This window comes from Aythya fuligula, chromosome 20, assembly GCF_009819795.1.
Source record: "Aythya fuligula isolate bAytFul2 chromosome 20, bAytFul2.pri, whole genome shotgun sequence".
NCBI lineage: Eukaryota > Metazoa > Chordata > Aves > Anseriformes > Anatidae > Aythya > Aythya fuligula.
The window spans coordinates 1105281-1128284 of NC_045578.1; the positions used below are offsets into that span (position 1 = coordinate 1105281).

The 23004-nt window shown below is 45.0% G+C and overlaps 1 protein-coding gene across 2 annotated transcripts in view; it reads left to right on the plus strand.

The window, feature by feature from the left end:
* Positions 1-23004, plus strand: part of LOC116497463 (S-adenosyl-L-methionine-dependent tRNA 4-demethylwyosine synthase TYW1-like) — a 104057-nt gene that overhangs the window by 44724 nt on the left and 36329 nt on the right. For both annotated transcript variants that reach the window (XM_032201212.1, XM_032201213.1), the window contains exons 11-13: positions 210-319; positions 7047-7224; positions 11065-11200. In XM_032201212.1, coding sequence (XP_032057103.1) covers positions 210-319; positions 7047-7224; positions 11065-11200 — 424 coding nt within the window. The remainder of the gene's footprint in view (positions 1-209; positions 320-7046; positions 7225-11064; positions 11201-23004) is intronic.

The window sequence follows — 23004 nt, forward strand, 5'->3', positions numbered from 1 at the left end:
AGGTCCATTCTTTCTGGAGAGGACCAGAGTCTGGGAGGAGAGGGGTAGAAGACTGGTGTTCAAAGGTCACATCTGAGAGTTGTTGGAAGCAGGATCTTGCAGATAATTTGCTCTTGTTTTTCAGTCTTATTAAACAATACCAGAGTCCCCAGGGTGATGGATGGGTTCGTACAAATTGCAGTGAATAACCCAGTCTCTTTTTCCTTCAGACATCATACAAATCCAGTGGGCACAGAGTGGAGATGGAAGATGGACCAACCTGAAATGATCTTGCAGGAGGCTATTGAGAACCATCAGAATATGATTAAGCAGTTCAAAGGTAACCTTTCTTACTCTTGCCCATTAATGATACTTTGGGAATATAATCACCAGCACCACCTTCAAAGTTTATATTAAAACATTTTGGTTACCTGCAGAACGCTGGTAAGGAGGCATAAGATTTATAATCTCAGAAAGATAGGCAAATAGGAAACTTTGTGGGTGTACTTATTATTTGTTTTTGGAAATGTTCTGTCTTGTTTTTGACCTCAGAACATGAGTCAGCTGTTGGGAATCTACTGCTGCCTTGAGGGAGTACAGTGGAGTTGCCTGTTGTGCATCCTGGCAGTGACATCCTTTCTTTGTGTGTACAGAGGCTTCTGCAGTGGCTGAAGCTGGCCCGCATGATGAGTGATGTTGATTCGTATACAAAAGTGAGGGCAGGTGGAAGGCAAAAGGAATCAATTTCTAAACTGAATAGGAAATATGCTGTCCAGCCATATTCCCCTGAGAGCATTTGTTACCTCTGAAACTTCCAGGCTGTATTTTCCTCACTTATAAGTGAGAGGTAGCATTCAGGATGATGATATTTATTAAGAATTACTCAGTATATTTGTGTGCAACTGAAGCTGCAGTTGTTAGGCAGTTTTGAAAATTACTGTATTTTGCTTCCAATATCAAATCTTCATGAGTTCATTCACTTGCTATATATCTGTATATATAGAGATAGATGGCTGTTAGTTTTGTTTTGTTTTTCCCCCAGATGTGTGTAATAAGCATGGTCTTTTTGCCAAGGTCAGCGTTGTGTGCTCAGAGGACTGGCCAGCTTGGCAGGGCAGGTCTAGAACTCTGCTCTTCCTAATTGACAGCAGAGGCTGCGTGAGCAGCAGGAGTGAAATGAAGCGTCCATAAAACGTGCAAGATGAGCCTCAGTCTTGGCTGTCATTTTGGGAGCCCGTTTGTTTACGTTGGCTGTGCACAGAGAGAACCCAACGGATTAAAAAAGTGACAGGCAAAAAAAACTCGTGTCAGCGGAGGGGAGTTGCTCTGTCTCACTCATTGGACTTATGTAATAGGCAGAAAAATAACTCAAGCTGGGGCCTCATGAGCTTTGTTTTACACATTCATGAAGTGGCTGGTTTGAATCATCTTGCAATCCCAGACCAACAGCTCCAGGGAAGCCAGCTCCCTGGGAGCTCCCGTTCTGAGCTGAGTGGATAGCAGCTAGAAGAACAAGACCTGGCTGCACTCTGCCCCTTGCATGCAGCCCATTGGGTTGGGTTGCAGTTCTATTGCTCCTCAGGAGAAAAGTGACGGTGCTGTAGTATAACAGGGGAAAAGGATGGTAGTTTGGTGGGGAGGTTTTCCTTACAGAAGAGCTAGTGAGAGGATTGGAGGCACAGTAGGAGTAGTTTGGTGTCAGTAGTGCATCTTCCTTCAGTTCGAGCAAAGCACAGCTCCTGGTGCTCGAGGCAGGGCAGGGTGTTAAGATCACAGAATCACAGAATTTTCTAGGTTGGAAGAGACCTCAAGATCATCGAGTCCAACCTCTGACCTAACGCTAGCAGTCCCCACTAAACCATATCCCTAAGCTCTACATCTAAACGTCTTTTGAAGACTTCCAGGGATGGTGACTCCACCACTTCCCTGGGCAGCCTGTTCCAGTGCCTCACAACCCTTTCAGTGAAGAAGTTCTTCCTAACATCTAACCTAAACCTCCCCTGGCTCAACTTTAGCCCATTCCCCCTCGTCCTGTCACCAGGCACGTGGGAGAACAGGCCAACCCCCACCTCGCTACAGCCTCCCTTGAGGTACCCATAGAGAGCGATAAGGTCGCCCCTGAGCCTCCTCTTCTCCAGGCTGAACAAGCCCAGCTCCCTCAGCCGCTCCTCGTAGGACTTGTTCTCCAGGCCCCTCACCAGCTTCGTCGCCCTTCTCTGAACCCGCTCAAGATGTGCAGGTCTCACATCCTAGCTTTGGTGGTGTTCCTTTTGTGCTGGAGCTAGGTGGGGAGAGTGCTTGGGAAGGGCAGAACACCTGCAGCAGTGCTGCCTGGCTGGCCCAGAGCTGCTGCAGGGTTTCATGGCAGCCTGTTAATTCAGCTGCTGGGATGCAGTGCCAGCACAGCAGGGGTTTGGGTAGAGGTGGCTCATCTGAGTGAGGAGCCTGTAGGATGTCAGATTTCGTCTGGAATGCAGTAACAGTTAAAGCTATAAACAAAGCAGTATTCATGCTTAATACTTACAGCACTGAGCACTTCTCAGAATTCAGTCTATTCCGGATAGCCAGGCTATTAAATTAGTTGAAATGTGGCTGGGCAAGCTAAAGGGATCATGATCAATAGCTTGAAGTCTGTTTGGTGGCTGATAACAAGCAGGCTAATTCAGGTGTTGATCCAGGAGCCTGTGTTATACATCTCCATGAGCGGATGATGAGACTGAGTACACCCCCAGCAGCTTTGCAGGCAGTACTAATTTAGGGGGGGGTGACAGGCGCACTGACCAGCAGAGCTGTACTTCAGCAGCACCTCGAGAGAGCTGCTCTTTGGGCTGATGGGGACACATGGAGCTCAGCAAGAAGAGGAAAGTTCTGTGAGGGTGTCATCGCCCTGTTGTCACTGCTGGGAGGAGACCCTCCTGCTATTGTAGACGAAGGGACAACAGAGGCAGGTTGCTGTTTGATAGATTCAGGCTGGACATAAGAATAAGCTTGCACAGGGAAGGTGGTGCAGCTCTTGGACAGGTCCCCAGAGAGGAGGGGAGACCATCCAGCCTTGGAGGCTTTCAAGACTTCTAAGCAAATCTGTGACTGCCCCAGTAGTGTTGGCAGCTGTCCTCTCTGAGCAGGAGCCTGGCCCAGACACCTGTGGCAGTCCCTTCTGACCAGTAGTTCTGTGACTTGTGTTATACCTGTTAAAATCAAAAGTTCTGAAAGTAATTAAAAATATATATCCTCTTTTATCAGATAGGACCTGAGTTCAAAATCGTCACTTACATTCACCTTGAAAAAAGCCACGTGCTGTTTCAGATGATGACTGGGTTTGCCTGCAGTTTGTGATGGAGCACGGGGTGCGTTTCTGTGTGAGTCAAGGGCAATTCCTGCATGCAGTGTTGGTGCACTGCAGTGTGATGCAAACGTTGCTCCTGTATGGCAGAAAATGTGTTCATGTTTGCATTACAAGAAGGTGAAAAGCAGCTTATTCTGCAGCTGTTTGAAAGCCCTGCCTTCTGAAAGCTAAGTACAGGAGTTGGTTTAAACCCAACTTCAAACTCTGGAGTAACCCTCTTCTCCCCATGATACACCTTGATGCATTCCCAAAAAGGGCTGGGAAGGAGGAAAGACTCAAGCATGACTTGGCAGCATCTGAAAGTATTCCCAGAGTGTTGAGAGGTCTGTAAAGACGGTCCAATTCTCTCTTCTGGAGCATATTTTCCATTAAATAGATTCCCAAACGATGCCTGAAACTTGCACATGCTTCCTCAGCACAGTTATCCTTGACCTGGAACTGTGAGAGGAGAATGACTGGAGGGGGGCAAAAAAAAAGCTCTGGACTAGAACTGTGTTGCAAAGTGGGGAAAAAAAAAAAGGGGGGGGGGTTGTTACTGCAGAGTAATAGATGGTAATGTACTCCCTGTCTTGGGAGCCTAAGAGCAAGCGTTTTCAGGAGAAGAAAAACAGGAAAAAATTAAGACCAGTAGCTAGCTGTTACATTTCGTGAATTTTACACTGTTTCCCTGAGGTGCAGGTGAAAAATGGCTAGAATAGAACCATGTGAGAGCAAAATTGATTAGAAATGTTGCCCTGAACCCAGGGGGAACCCACGGGGAACCCCCTGTGCGCCTGCCAGAGCTGTGCTCCGTCTGGGCTGGAGGTGGCTCAGGCAGAAGACACCACTGCTTCCAGCAAACCCAGCGGCGCAACGCAAATACTGGGTTGGATTTTACGATGATTGATTTTAAGATAAATAGGTAATACATGTATGTTTGAGCAGAGTGATGGACTAGATTGCTTTGTTGAAGAGGGAGAGAGTGTAGAGGGAAGATGGATTGCAGCTGGGCTCCGTGGGCTGCTCCAATGACACCGGTCAAGTTTCCAGCCGGGTGCTGTGCACATCTGCCAAGGATTTTGAATGCTGATCCCAGTGTAGAGCAGAGAATTTGAGCTGCTGGAGAAGAAAAGCATGGGGGAAATGTCCTCGTCTTCATGGCTCTTGAGTCTGGTAATGTTGCTCAGATAACATTTGAATAAATTTGTTCTATTCGTAGTACCAGTACCACAGCTTTGCATTCTGGTACAGACATCTCTGTGCACCAGAGGGAGAGGAGAGTTATTGTGTTGCGTTGTTATCTGCACACATTGTAGTAAAAATAAGATGTTCCCTGAAAGAACAAAAAATATTTGCAGACCCTCTCTCCTATAACGTATCCTAGAGGATAGCTCTTCATCCTGCAAGAGTCTCTCTGCATGCTTTTAAAGATACCTTCTTCCCTCTTTTAATGTTGCCATAGTGTGTACAAGTTTTGAAGACTGGAGATGTTAATTAATGTCACATAATTCTCTCTTAGAGTAACTTATGGAGACACATCTTCCTTATAAGGAGCTGAGGTGGGAAGGTGTGAAGCAGTTTATTTGATGGATACCTTTTCTAGATAGTGACTAGTAAATCTCAGTGCCCTTGTGAAGGGCACGCACAGAATGGAAACATAATTCAAAAAATAAGAGCGGGTGTCTCTAATAGAGCCCTTGTTTAGCTTGGGGGAAAAATGAACAAATAAGCACATGACCTAAACTAGGAAATCCTGGCGGCTTACAGGGAGCGGTTTTGTGGGAATCACTCAAAACACAGGTCTTAAAATGAGATCTGGGAACACCTGTGTATCTTGATGTAAGCATGCATAAAATGTGTTCCTTGCCCCCCAGGCAGTAGCACAGGTACTTGCAGAGGGATGCACGAAGCCGACAGCCAGCCTGAACAGGGTGACATGCCAGATGATGCTTTCCTTTCTGAAATTGAAGTGTGTCAGTAGGAGAGCAGCTGGAGTCAGCTTTTCAAAGGAGATCTGCAGCTCAGAGGTGACTTGGCTGCACGCTCCGCTGCGATCTGAGCTGGAAGCTGTGCACCGCTCTTGCAGAGGCATCTCAAGCTCCTGTGGCTCCCAGCTCCTGCACCTGTGTTGGACTTGCCGCATGCCATGCGAAATCTGCCCGAACTCTGCCTTTGTTGAAGTCCATTGCTGGCTGAAGACAGAAGGGGGCTCATCTGCAGGGGCAGAGGCTGAGCGCTGGAGTGGTAGGGCAGCCACACGTACAGCAGCATTCATGTACTCCTTGGAGTACCCACTAATCCTGTTTAGTTTACTCCTGTCTAGCTCGTGATTTATGTGGTCAAATGATCGCATATAAAACCTCTACTCTCCTCTGGAGTGTATTTACTGTATGCCAGGTTTGATGTAAACCATTTTGAGAAAGTTACTCTCGAACTTCGTGATGTTGGAACTTTCTTCTGTCTGCTTATAAAGCTGGCAGTGTAATTACTGTAGTCCAGTTGCAAGATACTGAGAGAGAAATTAATTCCCAAAATGACCTAAAGTAGCTTTAGGAAAACAAAAGTTAAGTCCTTTAATCTCCGTGTGTGGTTGAGATGCTCCTTTCTTTTCAAATAAAGTTCTCATTTAGCGCTGTCAAGTTTCTGCAGAGTAACCATTAGTCCTGTCACCTATTCAGGACAGAGCCTGGCTGGTTTAAAATGCACTAAGCTTCACTCTGATCACAAACCAGCTTTTCTACGTGAGGCTGAAGCGATATCCACGAACACCTCTTTTTATCTTGGCTTTGCAGCATAGCATGTAATTTTCTGTACTGCTTGAGCTCCAGCGTCTAGGCAACGGGAGGTGAGCTGAGGACCTGGTTTCAAACTTAAGTCTTTGTTTTTTGAAACAGACCAACCCCCAATCTGAAACCTCAGATATTATTCAAGTACATCAAGGCACATCAAGGAAATGTGAAGTGACACATTTGGAACAAAAGCTTGTTTGTAGTCAGATGGCTTCATACGGGGTGCTGAGCACTTAGTCAGATACGGATGGGCAGGAGCAGTGCTCACCTCTCTCCTGCCCTCCTGTGGGTACAGTAAATGTGACTCGGGTCAGTTAAACCTGCAGATGGTATTTTCACGTGGATGCTGCAGTTGAGTTCCTCGCTTTTCTGTCTTTGTTCTGGAACTCCTCTCACTATTCAAGACAGTGTCATGTGTTGAGGTTTCTTTTGAGCACGTCCTCTGTTGGGTTGCATTGTACGTGGTGGCTGATGCTCATTCAGACGTGGTGGTTATGGCTCTGCTCAAAGGAGCCAGGCCCACCTCACTGAGGAGTTTGTTCTTGTGGGGCTGGAACACAGTCTGTGGTTAGCATTGGAGAGAAACAGAACCTATTTGTTTTTTAAATGCCAACTTGAAGTGGAATTGAACTTGCTCTTGTGCTTGTCTCAGCATTCAGGCAGCATCACTGAGGTCTTAGCAAGGGAAAGTTTGACTCAAACGTTACTAAGAAGCATCACTTGCAATAGTTAACTGTGCACACAAAGCCCTGAATTTTGTGTGCCTGGCCATACACTGCTTTCTGGGTTCCTGCAGAGCTGTCTTGGTGGTCTCTGTCTGTGGCTTGGTGTTCTCTCTGGTTCAGGAAGGCTCTAGCTGGTTTTACTTGGTGACAGGGTATATTTTAGATATGGATGCATGGTTCAGAAGGAGGTTATATGCAACTTATGCCAGTTTTCTGTCTTTTTTGCAGGAGTGACAGGAGTAAAAGCAGATCGTTTTGAGGAAGCAATGACAGCAAAGCACTGTGCGCTGTCACTGGTGGGAGAGCCCATCATGTACCCGGAGATCAACCGCTTCCTGAAGCTCCTGCACCAGCACAATATCTCCAGCTTCCTCGTTACAAACGCACAGTTTCCAGATGAGATTAGGTAAGGCTGGACAAAATAACTCTGTTCCAAGGCATTTCAGTGCTGACCTCTGTTGTAATGCCATTTTATCGTTTGTCCAAGTCAGCTCTGCACAAGTGCTGACAATAAAAAAGAAAAGCTTACTTGGCACCTGTTCGATTTTAACCTTAATCTCCCTGTGTTTCTTCATCTTTCTCTCTCCCAGCTTGATTTTTTCTTTTTTATATCTCTTAAAGTGTGATCACTTCTTGAAGTGAAGAGAATGTAATATCGTATCTCCTGGAGGTGTGAGGGAAGGAGAGCAGCAAGTGAGCTGTGTCTTGTGCTTGGGGATGCAGATACCTGGCGCGAGTGTTTGACAGCTAGAGCAGGCCAAACGCAAGTTGTCTGTATGGTTTGTCTGCTTCCTTTGCAGTCTGACATCTGCTCTGACTGCCTTATAAACAGTCGTAACAGCTCAAACCCAAGGTCTGTACGGGTCAGCCTCTGCAGCAGGACCCAGAGCACAGTGTAAGAGCACAGGAGAAGCACAGCAATACGTTAACCTCATCTGCAGAAGCAGGAGCAGTAGTTACTATCTCCCTTTCATAGGGACTTGTGCTAAACATTCACACAACAATTCAAGAACTCCAAGAGAGTTTTTACAAATATGAAGCATTGCTGATTCAGATGTCTGTTAGCAACCAGGCCATGTTTAACAAAAATAAGGAATATAGCAAGGAAACATAGTTAATGCCTTTGCTCTGCACAGTAGTGTGAGCTGCAAGGTGGCTGGGAACTGATTTGAACACCATCAGCTAACAATGCTGACAAAATCCATCCCTGGAGTTAGTTGAGCAAGTTAGTGCAGCTGTATGCGGGGTGGTTCTGGTATGTTGCTCAGCTTATTTCAGTTCAATGCCTTTCCATATTAGTGCTTTCTGAGAGAGCTTCCTTTTTACTTCCTTTTTGTGGTCTGAATATGGCAGTGAGGGGGGAAGGGCATGCAATTTTTGAGTGAGTAATTATACGCTACAAAGGCATTCCAAATGATTGAATAATTGTGTAATCAAGTTACTTTAAGTCATGTATTATGTGCCTGATAGACAGAAATTGCTCCTTCCTAAAAATAGCATTTTAAAAGGAGAGCATACTATATTTTGCAGCTGATCTCTTAGGATCTGCTGAATGTTGTTAAAAAGAAACAAAGTGATAAAATGCTAGTCTTGCTGTTGTTAAAAGTTGCAACTGATCTTTGGTTAATCAAAGCAAATGACTTGCATAATACAAGAACTGAAGTGTGCACCGAGTTCATTTTTCTATTGTCAGAAGAGGGGAGCTATAGTCTAAAAGTTGGTCCTAAAATAGGCAGCATGACCTCTGGCATTCAGCACGCAAACTCAGAGCACGTCTGGGGTGTTCCCTGGCTTTGGGGGGACTTGGTGGGTCTCCAGCGTGGTACTGCCTGTGCCTTCCTCTTCCTTTGTGTTTGGGCTGCAGCTTCGTCTGCCTCCAGACAAACACTTTTTCATAAAGCAAAAGCGATTTCATTGGTGTGAGCTCATTCTACCTGGCTCTTGTCCTCTTTTATTGTTTTTGATTATTGCCTGTGAACAAGAACCCTCACATCTATGTCTGCATTTATGAACATCAATAATAGTGAGCAGATGCTCATTATTGCTCACAAAAATGAGCATTTCCTTATTATATTGTTGTTTCTGGGTTTTTGTATCATTAAGCAAGTTGCATTGTTTTTCTTGCTTGTAAAACTACCCCATGGCTGGTGGTCTGAAGTCAGTTTACTGCTACACAACTTAGTTGTGATTTCTGCATGAGTTCATCTTACACATAGTAAATGCCATGAATTTCAGTTTGGTCTCCTGGATGGGATCTCAGCTGTCTTCAGTTGTGGTAGTTTGCAAACTATAACCCAAAATTAAGGAGAAACTTTCAAAAACCTATCCTAGTAGTGTGCAACTAAATTTCCTGTTAATTATGAAATCTGGGTGTGTTCAGGGAAGATCGGTTTGTGCTGTTTCTCCCTGGTGATGGGTGTACCCCTGGTTTCCCTTTTACCTTGTCCCCCGTTTGGCGAGAGCGTGCAGGAAGTCATGCTGGTTCCTGGCCATGGCAGAGCTCTGTGGGCAGCTCTGGTTTGCAGCAATTTGGGGCAGAAATCCCTTGCTGGCATCTCTTAAGGAGAGAGAGAGATTAAGGAGTTATCTTAAGGAGTTAGCTTTCTCCAGTGCTGAGTCTGCTGCCTCTTGCCTGTCCTTGGGATTCATTCAGATCCCTAGAAGAGATGATTTTCTCAGCTCGTGTTTTAAAAAAACACTTGCTCCATCTTCACTGGGGTCTCCTAATTAGGCAAATGTAGCTTTAAGGAAAGACAAAAAGTATTTTGGCTATGTTCATTGTATTTGAATACTTCAGTCCACTCGTGGCTAGAACATTTGGTCATTTCTGGAGCTTGTGGCTTTGGGCTGGCAGTCCAGACAAGCTTAATTGCAAAACAGTTTTTTTAACCGAAAATGTTGCATTTGCTCTGGGCTATTTCATTCTTTTGTCTAAATACATACTGAGAAAGTATGTTTACATAGGTTGAGTGTTCATGTCGAGTAATTGGATTTTCTGGCTGCTAACAGCTCTGCTAGGTCTTGTTCTGGACAGTTCTTGTCATCCTGTCACCTTTGGGGAGGGTGAGGCACTTTGGTGTATTTTTAGGTGGCGTCATTTGGCAGCTGAACAATAGCTTCTAATTTGTTCTCATCTTCTAAAGGACCAAATCAATCTGGGACTGTAGTCTGCTCATTAACAGCCTTCACACATGCACATAAAAAAAAAAACAAACACTTGCAAAGCATTGTCCTAAAACTGCTAAGAGCTGGAGGCCCTCATTTTGTCTCCCTGAGGACAGCAGAGGAATGAGTGTGTGTTACACCTGCTACCTTATCAGTCCTCTCTGTGGCAAGGGAGCTCGCTTTAGTTTGCTCCTTTTTTTTGTCCTTCATTATCCCTTTGCTAATGGACTTCATCGTTGCTCATTCTCTTTTATACCCTTTGGGATTTAGGGAATGAATTATGCTCTTTGCAGAGCCTCTTGACCTATGCTCTTAGCAGGGCAGGGGAGGTTTCATCATCTGGAAGTTACCTGTGTTGGGCTCCCAGATGCTGTGTTCACCAGCACTGTGTAACCAGATGCACTTTATATGAAATAAGAGTCCTGGAAGTGGAAGGAGAACACTGGGGGAGGGGGGTGGCACTTTGTTTTTTTAACAGCTTTGATTTTCCTTCAAAACATTATTTGACAGATGATGCCAGCTGCAACTAAGTAAGTTCAGTGTGTCCAGCAGTAGAAATTGGCTGAATTAAGGTTGTATTTTTGTTGAATGGATTTACTTTTCCATAGGCCAGGGTGAATAGCAGGTCAGGGGAAGGGGCTGAGCTTCATGGCTTTTACCCATGTGGGCTGTGGTGTGAAAAGGAGTCGGTGCCTCGCATGAACCCATGGCAGCCTGCAATGGGAAACGTTTCTGAGTGTTTTACAAGTACACTTCAGTGAAGCATGTTCCAGCTCAGTGAGGAAAATATAACCTTGTATCTCAAAGATGTCCTTTGTATGTGGTACTCTTAGCTTTGGGGTATATTAAGTGCTGAAAGAAAATTGTAACATCTTACTGGTAAGAGCGGTCATTTGGCAGTGGTGTGAAATGCTGAACCTTAAGAGTTTCCCTATGAATACAGCATAGCTCCTGTTGCTACTGGACCAGCAGAGCAGCTTGTTGGCAGATGCTGTATTTTTATACATGCCTTGGTAAGAATGCCCACGTTCAGTTAACAGTAATATCTGAAAATAACAATCCCCTTCTTTTTATTACCAAGGAACCTCGAGCCAGTAACGCAGCTGTATGTCAGCGTGGATGCCAGCACCAAAGAGAGCCTGAAAAGAATTGATCGACCCCTCTTCAAGGATTTCTGGCAGAGGTTTCTAGACAGTTTAAAGGCCTTGTCTGAAAAGGTACCCATATGAGAATATTTTTTCCTTCCTTCTACATCTTACCTACTTGGGACAAAAGTGGAGGATGGAGGGTCTTAAGATACATCCAGAATCCACTCTGAGGTCTGTTAGCAGCATGTTTTGCACATAAGTTGTATAATACGTAAAACTCCAGCATGGTTGATCAGTTTTCTGTGTGAGAAGAAATTCCATAACTAGGAGAGGAGAATGTGTCAAATGGGACAGTAAACTTTGTAAGTTTAAGATAACGAATATAAGATGTGAAGATAAGAGATGAGTTTATAAGATAATAGATTTCATAATGGAATGGAACATGGATACTGATGGCTGCTCAAAAGATTAGAAATTCAGGGAAGCCTAGGAAGAGTTGTAAATCCACACAGTACTCAGCACTGATTCTCAAAGGCTCCCTTGAAATTGAATTACATAAAGGTCGTAATTTGTGTGCTGGAGATTCCTAGCTCTACTTGCCCTCCTGCTACATAGTTCTAAGCGCATCTGCTTACGTCTGGAAGATTTAGTTGAAATAGTGTATTTGAGCATAGTTATAAGGGTGTCCCTTTGCACTGTCAGTATTTTGTGCCTGTGCAAGACAGCTGAATGGTGACCTGAAAACACAGGCTCGTGTCTGCTGCTGTTGTCTCAAAATTCAGTCCACCGTGTTAGTGTTTTTAATAGTGATTAATGAATCACTCTTGGTCACAGCATCACATGAATTAATAAGAAAAGTGCTTCATGAATGCCTTTCCTCACTTGTTTACTGATACTGCACTCTGATGGAAACAAGTACGGCTATTTACTGTTTTGGCAGAAGTTTATATGTACCTGCTGAGATGAACAGGCAAGAGACTGTTTCATTTGAATCAAATTTACTGCCTTCTGAGATGACAATGTTGGACCATTTTCTGCCAAATATGCTTACATTAGGAGATCCAGGAGACTCAGTGTAATTGAGTGACACTTTCTTCTGCAAAGGCATGTGGGTAGCTTTATCAAGCTGTTTTTAAGTGCCAGCTGATCTTGTTGAGCAAAATCTCAGGCCGAATACTGAGCTGACTGAAATTGAGTACAAACTTTATCATTAAATACTCTGAGTAGGAGAAGCTGTGGAAATAAGAAGGGGGACTAAAATACTGAAAGCAAAAATACTGGAGAAGTCTTTTGGGAAGCTGATTTTTGCTCTCCTGTCTCTCTTGACCCTGGTAGATAGGGTTCATCCATTGCCGCATGTTGTCAGAAATTTCTTTGCAAAGAACTGAATGTGAAAATATTGGCAAGTCTGTCCATTCAGCTAAAAATACCCTGGTCAAGGTGAAGAACAAGAAAAAAAAAAAAAAAAAAAAAAAAGCTCAGCTAGCAGGTGCATTTTCTCCTAAAAACAACTGCACTTTGAAGGGTCCTTGAAACACTGATAACACAAGAGCCAATTAATAGTTTCTCCAATGGGTAATGCACTGTTCTGCCAGCCCCTGCTCAGCTGCACATTGTGTCATCAAACACAGGCAGCAGCAAGGAGTCTCAAGGAAGTTGCTGTTCATAAGTTTTCATTTAATGTTACGTGTAGTTGTGGCACCTACAAAATATCTTGAGCTGCTTCTGGGTGGAAGCAACTGTTTTCCTTCCAAGTGCACTGCTTGGTGTTCACCTGTGATTGTAAGCACCTTTCTTTAGGACTGTGATGAATGAGGAGTGCTGAAAGCTAACGCACCTGCTGATATTCCTGAGAAATACAGCTTCTATTTCAGAGTGGATGGTGATGTGCTGATGCATTGTGTTGGGAAAGTGATGCTAATATATCTGGAAATAAAATACAAGTCCAATATTTTCACACAGCCTGACAAACTATCCAGGTTTATTCAATTTAATTCTCCTGAGACTGAGACAAGCTGGCATTGCAGCTGATATGAGTCACTGCTAATAAGAATCACTGATAGGCTTGATCTGGGTGCATTTTAAAAAATAAACAGAAATGGGCAAAGGGAGTTTGGAAGGAAGAAAAAACAAAAACAACAAAATGGTTGTACCTTGCTGCACTCGCTTCTGTGTTTGGCAAGTGCTGCTCCTGCTTGCATGATGCCCACTGGCAGGTAGAGAGCCTGGCTGTTCTGTGGCTGTGTGCTTGGTGCTGCAGGGATGGGCAGTTAGAGACAGGAGTGAATTTAATAATGCATTGTTCCCAGTGTGCTTTCACAGCATCATGCAGCATGTTAGTGATTAGTTGCTACGGCATTTGCAAGGGAAGTTCAGGAATAAAAAAAAAAAAACTTTTGTGATTTCTGCAACAAACAGGAAGGAACCCTGTCCTTGTCCCCTGCTATGTGGTTCAAGTGTTATCCTTCCTAGAGGAATTCTCATTTAGATGATCTTTGTGTTGAGTTTTCTATGCCAAGAAGTGTTTCTTGAGAGAGGAATTTGTTAAACAGCAGGTGGACTCCCAGAAGGCTCCATTTGTTTCTCATCATGTCTTCCATCCTCCAGATCAAATCGAGAGGAAGAAGAAAGATGCTGTGTACAATTTAGAATATGCCCTTTCTGAATGTCACGTTTTGGAAGTCTCATAGACTCATCCTCTGACAGCCTTTAGTTCATCAGAACAACTGGGAGATGACCCAAGTTGATGGACCAGGCATTTGGAAGAAGCGCTAAGAATGTGAATCCTTCTCTGCTAGGGGGGAGAAGTCTGTATTCCAGTGGTAGGAATTTCTTCCAGCCATTGCTTTTTCATAATGCGGTATCCAAATGAGAAATGAGGTGCAAATTAATTTCAAATGTCCAGAAGCTCAGGAGGGAAAAAATAGATTTTCCATACCTCATAATTTTCTTATCAAGCTGATGTTTTTTTTTTTTTTTTTTTTTCCAAAAATACCTTTAACCAAATGTGTTGCCTGATGATGAGAACACGGAGCTGACATTGTGAGCTCTGAAACACCAGCAGACCTATGATCCATTTTACTTTTCTGACTTTGTGCTCTGTTTCCCTCAGTGTTACTCCAACAGGTTCTGTGGGTTGAGCAAGACTTGAAAACTGTTATTCTTGCTGATGATAAATCACCAGACGTTTTCCCAAGCAATAGGGACGTTGACTGAGAAAAATGCGAAACACCCTGTTGCTGGTATGTGAAGTGGCGATGCAGTGACCCAGTATTGCAAAAGTGCTTATTTCTACCCAAGTGCACTGAAAATAACTAGAGAAAAATCGGTGATGGGCATAGCAGCAGGATGTGCCCTGTTTGTGGTTCAGCATTACGTTGCACCATCTCTGAGCATTTTTCAATTTCTGTGTCTTTGGGAACACAAGATAACCTTTGAAGCAAGTGCATGCTACTGCTTGGACACTTGTGGGTTTGAGCAGTAGGGGAATATTCCTTGTTGGTGTTCAGGTGCTCTGAGGAGCACTCTTCCACCCTTGACGTGGTGTCACCTCTTCTGTCTGTGTCTTCTTGACTTAATCATGATAAATCCTGTCCAGTCGGCTCAGAACTTGCTGTGCTGCCAGGCACCGAGTAGGCACTGCTGAACTGCTTTAACTTTCAGGGGACAGGTGCCAATGTTCTCTGAAACAGATTGGAGCCATGCACAAAGCAAACAGGGGAAAAAACCCTTTAGGTTAATAGATGTTATGGCACTGTGGGAACTGATGATGAGGCAGAACCTTATCCTTCCTGTCCTTCCAGGAGGGTCACAAAAAGCAAAAGAAGTGGTTTATTGGTGCTTTCTGGAGTTCAGTGTCTTTATACATCATATACAACTCTTGCTTTAAATCTTGGGTAAAACCTTGCCTTCATTTTTTCCTTCTTCAGAGAAATTAAGATTTCATAGAGAAACAGGGTCATGGCTCTGTGGGTGCGGTGTAGCAAAAGTCTCTTTTTTCCTCCCACTAAAAAGGACCAAAAAAAAATAAAACTCTTAGCTCTGCTTGTCCTAGGTTATCACATATTTGATAGGATGTTGGCTTTCCAAGGACTTCGGTGCCTGTGGCTCTGTCCCCCTTGCCATAGGGTGATAGAGGTGCTTTGTCCAGAGAAAGGCATGAAATATGAAATGTCTCATGTCTTCCAGTTCTGTGCTGGCACATTGCTTACAGGTAGTTCCTTTTACGTTTCTCAGCGATGACACCAACTTGCATATTTAAATGTTTTCAGTCTTGCATCTGTTGCTATTTCCTTTGGTCTTTTCCAATATGATTCTTTCTTCAAAGTTACCCTTGGCTTCTGTGTGATTACAAACATAGTGTAAATACATTGAGTTGCATCTTAAGCATGTTGTAGTGATGATTGTGTAATATATGACAGTAATGATTTCTTTTATGAGAAGAGCACATTTGATTTGCATGGAGATTATTTATGTGGTTACTGGGGGGAGGGACTGGTTTGTAGAGCCTCGTCTGTTTCTGAGCGCTAAGTGACTTTTTGAGGAGAATTTAAATGTAAAAATTTCTAACAGATGTTAGAATCAGTAATCAATTTTGCTACTATAAATTTAGAAGTATTTGACTCTTCTGCACAGAAAATGCTCTCTACCAGCTGTGTGCTTGTTTTAATAGTTTTGCTAATGAGACTTCTGGTGTAAGCCTTCTGAAATGCAATATGATGTGTTACAAAGGTACGATATTAAGTTATAGTTTCTGAAATACATCATCTCCTTTCAGCTTAGCTTAGAGCAAGCAGCAATCCAAATGAGGCTTCAGCAAGATTCTTGGCATCAGAGGGAGTGAAATCTTATTTCTGCTGTCTGTTCCAGTATCTCTCGGTTCGCTTGCAGGCAAGAAAAGGGGAAAAATGTTCATAAACACACTTCATAATCAAAAATGATCCAATATTCCGAGGCGCTGGTTGTTGCTGTGCCTTAAGAAGACAGGATAGCGAGCCTGGCTGAGAAGCAAGGTGTCTCTGGCCTACTGGGGGAGCTGTCCCAGTCCTTCCCCAGCGCTTTGCCCCCTCTCCGCACCAGTCCCCTCCTTGCTCACCATGCAGGGCTGTGGGCAGCCGGGCTTCAGGGCTGCTGGTGGAGCCAAAGGGGGGCTGCAGCCACCTCCTGCCTGCAGGAGACGCCTCGCCAGGAGAAGTGGGAAGGGAGAGGTGGGCTTTGACCTCTGAAGTGTAAATGGAAGAAACAAGAGGGCTCTCCTCTTCCAAGTTCACCCTTCTGTTTCCCTCTTGGCTAGCACACACCATTTGGCTTACCTATTTCTGCTGCTAACGCTTTCATTGGAAGCATTTGCTATCCCTACCTTCAATTAAATGTGGTCTGTCTCTTGCCTTGAGCCTCTTCCTAGACACTGTAAGAGACTGGATTTGTAGAGAACGCGGTTCAGTGACCACTAAGGAATGGCTGCTCTGTTCCGCAGGGCTCAGCTTTGGGAGCCAGAACTGCCGGCTGCCCAGCGGGCCCCATGGTCTCAAGGACGACATTTTGCTCTTTCGTTCCCTGGTTGTGGAACAGAGCAATGGTCTTCATCCAAGGGCACCCTGTGAGGAAGAGAGCACGTGTGTGTTTTTGTGGAATCTAAAGAAGGAGAAAGCGAATCTAAAATTCTGCTTGTGGCAACTAAGCAAAACAAATTTATATCTGCAGTTTATTTGAAAGCATGTTTTTATTTGAACCTATAAAGTTAAAGCTACTGGGCCAAATGCCATGGACTGGGATTGTGCAGAGCACTGTATAATATTCCATTCTGCTAAATGCATTAGCTGTTGAATTTCTCTTCTCACTGACCGAGTATCAGTGGCTCTAGCATGATGATTCAGATAAGAAGTGTTTATTTGGTTCATCGAATCTATTCATTTGACATTTCAGGGAAGATGAGTTGACAAAGCATCTGCAAGACTGATCTATTTTCTCATCTCAGAGTGTAAAATTGATGGAAATAAAAAAAAAAAAAAACAACAAAAAAAAAAAACAAGGATTTTGTAGGAATATGGTAGCTGGTGTGCTGGTGCTCCTCAGAATGAGAGGGAACATAGCCACAGACCCCATGCCAGGTGGAAAAAAACAGGGGGTGGATTGCTCTAGAGAGGGTGAGAAACCCTCTCACAAGCTGTGGTGGATGGAGTGCTGCAGCTGTGTTCAGGCGACCAAGGCTTGCAGAAGTACTGGAGTGACAGACGGAGTTCCTTTCCCAGGGCAGTTGGGGGCCACACGTCCCCTGGTGAAGCAGCATCTGGGAAGGCTCCTCCTCCACCTTGGGGTGAAACCAGAGTGTTCGGCTCAACCTGCCGCGACGGTGCTCTGACCAAACGTAGCAGGGCTGGGGCTGAAACAGAGGAGCACTTAGCCTCTTCCTTCAGCTCTCTTTTAGGGCAGGATCCTGTGGCAGGTAGGTGGTAGCGGAGCTATCGTAAATGATGTCTGTGATCAGGGAGGTGGTCTGTGACCTCCTGAACCATGTGCCCCATCTCTTGTTTCCACTGGTGCTGAAAAACCCATCTGGAGCCTTGTTGACTTGCAAGTCGTGTGCTCGAGAGCCAAGTTCTGCACTTCCTCCTTGGACAAAAGTGCTGTTAGATTTGCCAATATAAGAAGTGCAGAAATCATACCAGGTGCATTCAGAATCTCCTCTGAAGCTGCTGAATTGCTGTTGTGTCTTTTAGATAAATTTTGGGAATTTATTGTCTTGTACATACTTAAATACAGAAAGCTGGTAATTAGTAAAAGGTCAAAGAAAATTGGTAAATCAAAGGTGATTTATTTCTCATTTCTCATGCAGCTAAGGCCTTTGGGATGAGTGAGCTTAGTTGAAACAGTTTTGAGAGAAGCCATTTCGAAGTGCAGTAGGTGCAGTTGCTGTACTGAACAGTGTTTTTTTGGGGAGCGGTTGGGGGAGGGTCTCCCTTTCTTATTACCCAGAAGAGCACTTGGATCCTTATAAATCTTTGCTGGAGGACCTGGTATTAGATGCACTGTAAATCATCTCTAACTGTTAGTTATAAAAACAGAGTAACGTAGAGAATGTAAGTGGTGATGAGCCCTGGAATTGAAGAGCTGATGATCCCAAGCGTTAATGCAGCTGTTTGCAGACCTGTAAAAATGTGCATCTGCTTCACTGCATTTGGCTCATTCTGACTTTGTGTGTTGAAATTGTTCCTCTGTCCTGAGGAGCCGTAGTTCCCTGGAGGGCTCTTCTGAAGAGTCCAGCTTTCTGTGAAAATGCAAAGATCTGAAGGCATTTCATAAAGATTAGGTCTCAGTTTTAGAAAGCTTTAATTTGATATGGACGCCCCATCCCTGGAAATGTTCAAGGCCAGGCTGGATGGGGCTTTGGGCAACCTGATCCAGTAGAAGGTGTCCCTGCCAATGGCAGGGGTTGGAACTAGATGGTCTGTAAGGTCCCTTCCAACCCAAACCACTCCATGGTTTGATGTTGGAGCTTCAGGTAATGTTAAACCATGTATCCCTGAGGGCACGTGCCTCCAGTGGGGGGTGGAAGTTACATTCAGAGACACCGACTTTAACCATTTTTTTGTGATTTTTAAAAAACAACATCATTATTAAATATGTATCTCAGACTAACAGATACCTTTGAAGCATGCATAGTTTGGGTAAGCTGTTTTTCTGTTCTCTGTGGTAAAGAATACATAGCATGGCATCTTCATCCAGAGTTTGCTGGGACGTGTTCCTACCAAAGGCTCTAGCTGTGCCAGGTAGTCACTCAAGGAGAAAGTTGTCATTTTTGTTTAAGCTCCCAGGGAAGTGGACACATTGCAGTTGTGAAAGGTGGGTAAAGTAACAGTTGAATGTGTGGCTTGGTGAAACGAGGTGAGGAGATGGTGCTAATCAGTTGCAATGCACAGTGCCTCGTGCCTGAGGCTTGCATTCAGGCGGGTTTGTGAAGCCAGGTGTTCCCCCTCTGCCCTGCAGGAATGGGACGTGTATTTAGCCCCTGATTTTCTGTTGCTTTGGGTTGCTCCTATAATTTAAGTTGTTTGTTCTTTCCTTTTCCACCCAGCTCCTGTCAACTGAGCAAATCCCTGATTCTTTTCTAACTACTATATTTTCATGCATTGCTTGTGGTTGTACCTGCAGAGTGAACTTGGAGATCTGATGTAGCAGTACTGTACTTCTAGTGAGCTGGGGACAGCAGGATACTGCATGGCTCTCCTGTTCTGCATGATGCTCTAGGATCATCCCACTCAGTAGCTTTCAGAGACACCCAGTTGCTCTGTGCCCATGTCTCCACACTTGAGAGCACATCAAGCACACCAGTGGGGCTGAGAAGAGACGAACCTGGTGCTTGCCCACAACTGTCTTCCTGAGATGGTGCATGTGAGGATGTTTACCCAGCAGCTATAAGCAGCCTGAATCAGGGGCACAGTCTGAGGGTCATCGCATCCTGGGACATGTGAGAGCTTGCAGTGGTTTTGTCATGCCAAGACAGGAGAGGTGGCATCCTGCAGTGGATGGCGGGACGTATCTATGCAGCTGCAAAAGGACTGGAGTGCCGCACAGAAAAGCAGCGGCAGCTTCTTTGCAAGCAAAAGTGCTGCTCGCTGCCAGCCTGCAGCCTGCCAGCCTCTGCTGTGCGCACCGTGGTGCTGACTTACTGGGGGCTACAAGACCCGGGCAGCTGGGGGTCAGCTTGCTTGGTGGGTGGGAATAGATAGGGCAGGGACTGAAGAGTTCAAGTACCGCTGTGCTCTGCAGTGGCGATATTCTACAAACAGTGTATCTGTAGGGATTAATCCTATAAATCAGTGGGAACTGAGAGGAGTCCAGCTCCTCAAGGCTAAAGCTCAGAGGCTAACTGTTCAAAGCTGAGAGACAGATACAAAGCCTGCAGGAGCTGATAAAAGGCTCCCAGCACTGCACCTGAGTGCTCAGGTAAGTGCTGTTGAGATGTGCTGGGACGGGGGGCACTGGCAGCCCCTGTTCTGCAGCAGCATTGATCTCCACACGTGCATTGCAGAGCATCATGCAGGTGCAGTGAGGGGCTGCTTTCACAAACCTGCCCATGCAGAATGACGTTCCTTGGGTGCTCAGGTGGGGCATGTCCTCTGGATGTGTCACCTCCTGGCACATCTCACTCTGTCCCAACACCAATCGGGAGTGCTCTTGGTCTCCAGCTCCTGCTGGAGCTTGACTACTCAATAGGATGGGCAGCTAAAATGTTTAAAGCCTGTTTACTTTTGCATGGGTTTTGTTACTTCAGAAGGTAAACTCCTGAGATAGGGCTTTACAGGAACAGTAGTCTTGCAAGGACTGCTTCACCAGGAAGAAATTTTATTTCAGACTCTGCTTATATTGTTCTATGTTAAATGAAATGGGCAGGATTTTCAGCAAATTATGGTAGGGCTTTCATTTCTATTTTTAGATGATTTGGACAAAACCCAGACGAAAAATATTACTCTTTGCTTCGCAAACTGCGAGAGTGATTTTTAATGAGGTAATTATGTTTTTACGGCAGATTAATCTCTGCTTTCATCACTTTACTCTCGAAGTTGCATGGCTGGTTTGTTGTTTTCTGAGATAGCAAATGTCAGTTTATTGTCTTAAGCACAATAGCCCTTCTCCAGCCTTGGCCAAGCCTGTGTTCGCTGTGCCAGCGTGCCATGCTGTCATTCAAGCGGGCATCGCATCTGCATCGCTGCCTGAGTTGTACCTGTGGCAGAGCTGATCTTTTGTCAGATCCTGAATTCTCTTTCTGCCTCACAGACACGATGTCTCAGTTTTTCCATTATCCCGCAGTTGCTGACTTAAAGCATTGTTATTACAGGATTAGTTAAAATGCAGTTTATTCTTCTTCCCTGTATCCCCTGTTGCTGAGCAAAAACACTGATTTTGAGAAATATTCTGTTAGAGCCCTGCAAAATTTCAGTGGGATGTTGTTTTCCTGGCTGAGATTTCCAACTACAGAGGTCCGTAATGAAGCATCCAAGTCTTTGACTGCATGTATAAATAACTGCTGGGATGGCTTTTAAAAATACTGAGCACCTGGCAGCTGACATGGGGGAGACTGGGTTCTTCCGTTGGATCCGAAGAGATACTGGTGATTGTTCAGTTTTTTTTTCTTTGTCCAAAAGCATTTGGCTAAAGTTGGACTCTTTTTAAACTGCTCTTACCCCTCACTTTCTTTGTGCAGATCAGTGCCATTCAAGTTTTTTCTTTAAGTTCCCGTCTGTGTGTTATATTTTGCAGGTTGCTGTGCCAGGCAGACTTTCCTCCTTGCCTGTAGTTGCTTTTAGTGTTGTTCTCCTCTTGACTCCCTTCCGCTGCCGGGGTTACAGCTGTGCGTTGAAGGGAGACCTTTGAAGAGGTGCCCTCCGGGGCTGCTGCACAAGGAGCAGCAGCCGCCTGCCCTGCCCTGCCCTGCCTGGGGCCAGGCAGCCAAGTCTTGGGTCCAGGAGCCCGAGGGAAGTGGCAGCGTGGAGCTGTAGCCAGGACCTGCACCCTCATTTGGGGACGTAAAATGAAAGGAGGCTGTGGGGTGTCCTGGGGGTCATTTCAGCCTTTCCCCATCACAGACTGGGTCCAAGTGCCTCTCTTCCCAATGTGTGAGCAGACCAAGCATCTACCCCATCCGCTAAGTGAACGCGGAGGTGCCAGCTCGAGTTGAACAGAGCACTTTTAAGGTCAGCCCGGAGCAGGTCAGTGGTTCCTTGGGTTCCTCACCTCTTTCCTGCAGAGGGGCAGGAAGTGAGGGGCTGAGCAAGTCAGATGCTGGCCAGGCTCCGCTGCTTGTCTGTGCTTCGTGCTGTGCGAGGAGCAGCAGCCGGCGCTGGGCCTGGCTCCTGTCCCCCCCTGCTGCGGCGGCAGCTGCTGCCGCGACCCACGGGGCTGCCGCCGTGTTAATTGGAAGCTGCCTGTGCAGAAAGGTCCCGATCTCGCCTATATTTGGGAGCTCTCCCAGCAGCATCCCCTGTCAAGCTTCTGGCTGAAGTCCTTTCAAAGTCAGCGGGACCTGGGCACAAACTTGGAGCATCGCTGAGCATTTCATCCCAGGGAAGGGCTGTGATGGGCTCTTTCGGTACTGCCTGCGTGTGTTTTCAGCTCAGGCTTCAGCCTGGCTTTGGTTACAACAATGATTTTGTGGAGAGTTTGGTGTGAGCCCTACCCAGACTTCTGCTAATGCTTTTTTTGTCTGTTCAGTGTTAAACATACTCTTTCCCTGAGGAAATGAAATATTGCAGGCTGTGTGGTCTGTTTAACAGCAAGCTTGAAGTGTTTTTTTGCTGATGATTTGATATAGTCTGTTCTGATGCTGTTTTATTTTAAATTGTATTGCATTGGATTTTTTTCTTTCTCTGGGTATGAATTTTACATGGTAATTCCTTCAAGTTCCTCTAGATATAACAAAAAGCAGTAATTAATCAGGAGAATATTGTTCTTGGTGACTTACAGGAGCAGGTATATTAAAAGCAAGTCTGTGGAAAACGGATAAGCAGCAGTTATGGTTCTGATCTACTTAAAATATGTTCAGGCTTCGGAACAGAGATGTTACCCCACTTTGGCTTGTTTCTGGAGATATTTAACTAAAATGGGTAAATTATTACTGAAGTGTGAAGCAATAAAGCAGATGATGAGCAATAGGTGGCAAGTACAGGAATAATGATTATGGAAAGGGGAACATGGCTTAAGGAGCTGATTTAGGAAGGTAAAAGAATGAAATCTGATTTTTCTCCCTTATTTCCAGTCTGGATATTTTATACTTGTGCTCAGTGCATCAGCAGGACTGTGTGCGGGCTGAGGGCGTTTCTGGCTTAACAGCCTGGCTTAGCAATTAGTGCTTGTCTCGCTTCAGGACCTTCTTTTGATTTCCAGGAACAATTTCAAAGCTATTCAATAAAAGCTGATTTTTACAAAATGAGATA